At 53.3% G+C, this 5,505-nt stretch overlaps 1 protein-coding gene across 1 annotated transcript; it reads left to right on the top strand.

Annotated features, from left to right (window-relative positions):
• The first annotated feature begins 208 nt into the window (after positions 1-208).
• On the top strand, positions 209-4,114 carry HTR1B (5-hydroxytryptamine receptor 1B). The gene is made up of 2 exons (XM_033054736.2): positions 209-2,083; positions 2,979-4,114. The coding sequence occupies exon 1, from the start codon at positions 888-890 to the stop codon at positions 2,019-2,021; it is 1,134 nt and encodes a 377-aa protein (XP_032910627.1). The 5' UTR covers positions 209-887; the 3' UTR covers positions 2,022-2,083; positions 2,979-4,114.
• The last annotated feature ends 1,391 nt before the right edge of the window (positions 4,115-5,505 follow it).

Consider the following 5,505-nt stretch of genomic DNA (forward strand, 5'->3'; position numbering starts at 1 on the left):
GCGCCTGCAGGGGCAGGGGCGGGGGGCCGGCGGTGGGGCGGTGCGCGGGGCCGGAGAGGCCGAACCCGCCCCCCCCCGTCGGGCGGCTGGTGGGTGCGGGAGGGAGGGCCAAGGGAGGCGGCGGCGGCTCCTCCTCCGCGGGCAGGCGGGCGGGCAGCCCGCCCGAGAGCGGCACCGGTTGCTCGGTGCCGGCGGAGCCGCGCCGCCCGCTATATAAGGGGCGGCGGCTGCTCGGCGCTCACTCACACCGGCCCCTGCCTGCGGCTGCCGGTGCTGGGCGGAGGCCGGGCATCGACAGCATGGCCCGCGGCGGGGCGCAATGGGAGGTGGTCTCCCCCACTGCCTCCCGCGGACCCTCCTCTTCCTCCTCCTGCTCCTCCCGCACCCGCGGCGGCGGCTGCAAACTTGCTGCGGCGGGCTGCGTGTGAAGGCACGGCCCGGCGGGGCGGCTCCGCTGCCCCCGCAGCCCCCGCCGTCGCGCCCGCAGCCCGGGGGGCGAGGCCGCCGCCCGCGGGCATGCGGCGCTGCCACCGCGCCCGTCGAGACACGGTGTGGAACCGCGGGCGGCGGGGCTGCGCTTAGGGGCGGCCGGGGCGGGAGCCCCATGTCCGGGGCTCGCCGCGCTCCGCGGGCAGGCGGCGGGGCGATGAGCTGCCGGGGCGACCGGGCGCGCCCGGTTCCCGCTTTGCCCTGCTCCCTCGCCCGTGGGGAGTGAGGCTCCGCGGAGCCCGCTCGGAGCGCCCGGAAGGGCGGGCAGGCGGGCGAGAGGTGGTGCCGGCGCGGCGATGCTGCAGCCCTCCCCCGGCGCCGACGGGGTCCTGCCGGGGTAGCGGCCCCGCCGTGCCGCGCCGAGCCCCGCCGTCTGCGGGGGCGGCGGCCGCGGAGGGATGGAGCCGGCCGGCCCCTGCCGGGCGCAGTTGGGCTCCGCCAACGACTCTTACCGAAACTGTAGCGCCGAGGAAGTGATTTACCAAGATGCCACCCCCCTCTCCGGGAAGATCGTGCTCGCCGTCGTCCTGGCGCTGGTCACCCTGGCCACGGTGCTTTCCAACGCCTTTGTCATCGCCACGGTCTACCAGACGAGGAAACTCCACACTCCGGCCAACTATCTGATCGCCTCGTTGGCCGTCACCGACCTCCTCGTCTCCATCCTTGTCATGCCCATCAGCACCATGTACACTGTGACCGGCAAGTGGACGCTGGGTCAGATCGTCTGCGATATCTGGCTGTCCTCGGACATCACCTGTTGCACGGCGTCCATCCTGCACCTCTGTGTCATCGCCCTGGACCGCTACTGGGCGATCACCGACGCCGTCGAGTACTCCACGAAACGGACTCCCAAGCGGGCAGCGGGCATGATCGCACTGGTATGGATCTTCGCTATCTGCATCTCCATGCCCCCTTTGTTTTGGCGGCAGGCGAAGGCCGAGGAAGTATCTCACTGTGTGGTGAACACGGACCACGTCCTGTACACCGTGTACTCCACAGTAGGAGCCTTCTACTTCCCCACTCTGCTGCTGATAGCCCTCTACGGGAGGATCTACGTGGAAGCCAGGTCGCGGATTTTGAAGCAGACGCCAAAGAAAGCAGGTAAAAGACTAACGCGGGCACAGTTAATTACAGACTCCCCGGGGTCGACCTCTTCCGTCACGTCCATAAACTCCAAGGCTCCCGAGGGATCCAGCGAAACGGGCTCCCCCGTGTACATGAACCAGGTGAAGGTGAAGGTCTCGGACGCCCTGCTGGAGAAAAAGAAGCTGACGGCCGCTAGAGAGCGGAAAGCTACAAAGACTTTAGGGATTATTTTAGGAGCCTTCATCGTGTGTTGGCTGCCCTTTTTCATCATCAGCTTGGTGATGCCTATTTGCAAGGACGCTTGCTGGTTCCACATGGCCATCTTTGACTTTTTCAATTGGCTTGGATATCTCAACTCCCTCATCAACCCCGTCATCTATACTATGTCTAACGAAGACTTCAAACAAGCTTTCCACAAACTCATACGTTTCCGATGCACAGGCTGAAATGTTGAATGCGATGTGTTCTCCGCGGCAGCCCCCATGCACGCCCGCGCCCGGCGCCACAGGTAGGTCCGCGCACCCCGCCCTGCCCGAGAGCCGCGGAGCTCGGGGGGAGCGGGGGCTGGAAATGGGGCGGGGGGTGCGACCCCATAAAGAGCCGGTGCTCAGACCCTTCGCAAGTGGCGCGGAGCGCCAGGGATGCTGCGCGCTCCTGACATGTCACAATCTGTGTTTGCGCGCGTCGAGTGTACCCCCCTCTCCCCCTCCCCAGCTCGCAGGGAGTTACTCACGGCAATCTGCTTTTAATTCCACCTATTAAAGCAATCTGCCGCCATTTCGTATGTTAATGCCCGTGTTTCGGCCAATTAGTGCTAAACGGCACTCGCTCTCCCAGCCCGCGGCCGCGCTCCTCGGGGAGCGCCGGGGCCGGGCCGGTCCCCGCCCGCGCTGCCCCGGTGCCGCCCCCCGGCCCGGCCCCGGCGGCGGCTGCGAGCACCGCTGGGCGTGCAGCCCCCCTGGGGACTCGGTACAGCCCCGGCGGCGGCTGCGGGCACTGCTGGGCGTGCAGCCCCCCGGGGAACTCGGTACAGCTCCGGAAACAGCGGCGTGATGGCTTTGTTGGTGTGTTTGGTTTTTGGGGGGTTTTTTGGCGAGGAAGGGAGGTAGGATAGGCCCCAGATGAAGGCTGCTGACCAAGTCCAGCCTTACTTCTTTGTGCCCTCCTGCGGGAGCGGAGCCGGCTGCGAGCAGCGTCCCGAGGGGAAAGCTCCTTAGCCACCGTGGGAGAGTCGACACCTCGGTGTGTCCCTTCACACGCGGAAGGGCTTTGCCTTTCCGCGCCTCTTGACAGCAGTGGCTGCCAGCTCATCACTAAACTCAGCGCCACATTCTGCAGAATGCATACATGCCTTTGATGTGACACTTTAATAATTCTGCCAATCTTTTGCTTTTTGTCTGCAGAATCAAGTTGCTATTGTAAAGACCCACTGCTTGAAACTTCCCCAAGCCCAGTTGCCAGACTCATGATGCTGCAAAAACGTCAATACATTCTGCCACCAAACTGCTCAGCTCTGCGTTTCAGTGTAATGACTCTGGCAGAGATGCTGTTCCAATAGGCACGCAGATCAGTTGCAAAAAAAAAAGAGGGCAGCCTCGAATCAAGGTCTATAATTCATCTGGAATGAAGAAAAAAGTTTGAGAGTAAACTCCATTTATTTTGCAGGCTTAACTTCTTAATTTGTTCTCCGGCCGGTTGTAAGGGTGTGCACAAGAGCACAGTTGTCTCTGTCTGTGTTGGTAGCATAGTTGTACTTCTGCACACCTGTAATTTCTTTCTTTCAGTGGAAAGAGTTGCTCCCTTCACTCATGAGGCCAAGAGGAGAAAAACTCATGTTTAAAATAGGAGCATCACAGTAAATTCTGTAAATGACTCCTTCAGCTGAACATGTGTGAGAAGTGACAGTGTGCAAAAGTTTTATATTTGTATTTCAAAACAATAGTAAATGCAAATGTTCTAGAAACAAGAGTTGTAGACCTGTTCAACTGCACTGCATATCTGTAGTCTGTCCTCATAGTTGCATTTGGAAAGGAAATTCTTCTTGCTTTTACTCCATAAGAGAAGAAAACAAGAAGTCCAATGACCTTTTCCATAAACCAGCTGGGAATAGAAGTAGCAGTTTGATGCTGTAACTGTGTTTTCCATTTTGTGTCGGTTGCACACCCTTACCGCATGAACCACTGCGAAATTTAGAATTCTCTAAATACTTAACATTATCTAGTGTATTTTGTAAAGAAGTGAAGCAGTTTGCTCTTTCGGAAGAGCTATTTCACCTGCAAAATAAATACCCATGAATCATGAATTAACTGATGTTAGTGAAATTTCTTGCCTTCTTACTTCACCCCTATGTTTTTTAGGTTTTTTTTCTTTCTTTCTTTTTTTTTTTTTTTTGTCCTGATTGGACCTTAAGACAGGTCTATGCATATTCAGCAGAGTTTCAGGATATCGTCCACCTGCTGTGGTAGAACTGCATTGATTGTTCCTCTTATGTGTAAATGAAAATGAGTATAAACAATAAAACGCTTGACTGTGTTCTCAAGAGTGGTAACAATTGTGTGACTGAAAGGAGTATTTATTGGTTTACCCTCTTTCTCAGTATTGACTTTTTAGGTAACACTGATTTGATGAGTCACTCAAGAAAGCAATTGATGAAGGTTGAAATTACAAACTTCAATTTGTTGTCAGTTTTTTAATAGGCAGCTTTACTTTCATTGTAGCTAGTTCTGTTAGCCATAATTCTTACTATTTTCATGTAATGTCAAAAAAAAGTTTGATTTTCACAAATATTTTTCCTGCTCCTTTAAAAGCAAACAAAACTTACTTTAGCATCTGGTGGATACTGTAATCAATGTTCATTTAAAACTGTGTGTATGTATTCTAAATGGGGGCTGTTAAACGACTGGAAAAATCTTACATGAATTATCTGCCTGCTATTCTTTGGAGAGTTATTAAAGTAATAAGGACTTACTTAACTGGATAGTAAAGAAAGTGCATGACCCTTTGTGCTTCTGCTGGTCATAGGCAAGAAGAAGTCTATAAGATACAAACTGAAGCAGTGCAAAATAAACATGTTCAGTAATTTGAAGAAATCCAGAACATTGCCTTGAACTTGCATACCTCTAAAATAGAGAACTACTATACTGTGGTTCTAGAAAGTACTCTCTTAAAGTATTAAAGCAAATGGGGTAAGGAGAGTTTTCTAAAATGTTTTCTTATTTGTTTGAAATGCCTATAATAATTTTAAATTTATGGGGTTTTGCATATATGGTGTGAAAAAAAAGCAAGGAAGATGCCATAAAACAATGCTTAACCAATCCTCATTTGTCATTCTTTTTGATCTTGTAGAATGAATTTTGTTTACCCCAAATTCTTTCTCACTGGGCTTCTTACTTGTGTGAAAAATAGAAAATGAGATGTAAAGTGAGTATTCTCAGCATTTCCAGAGAGTTGAGATTCCTGACAGTTTTACAAAGTTAAGGGGCTTGGAGAGAAGGGAGGTTCAGGTTGGACTTTGAGTTCCTCACACTGTTGGAGTATATCTTCATCTTTAACAACAGATTTTTAAAATTTTTTATTTGCTGGGCAGCAAATGCTCCCAACTCCATGTTGTGATGTGAGGATTTTGCTGAGGAGCTAATTCATCAGGAAAATGTCCTTCTGAGTTTATGCTGAGGCTCTGAGCTTTCCACACAAGCGTACAGTTAGACAGCCATGCTTGCTCTTGGCAAGACAACCGGTGTGGAAGCTGCCCTGAGTGGCTTGGAGACGGGAGAAGAGGCTGACTTGAGCCCTGCTGAGGTACCTGGTAGCTAAAGGCCTTGTACTGCTGGAGCAGCAGCATCTGCTTCAGAAAACCATTCACACAGGGGGATAGGTAGAGTGAGGACAAGTGTCTGCTCGCAGTGAAAGAGAAGAAATGTAGGGCAAACA

The sequence above is a fragment of the Catharus ustulatus genome, chromosome 3 (assembly GCF_009819885.2).
Source record: "Catharus ustulatus isolate bCatUst1 chromosome 3, bCatUst1.pri.v2, whole genome shotgun sequence".
NCBI lineage: Eukaryota > Metazoa > Chordata > Aves > Passeriformes > Turdidae > Catharus > Catharus ustulatus.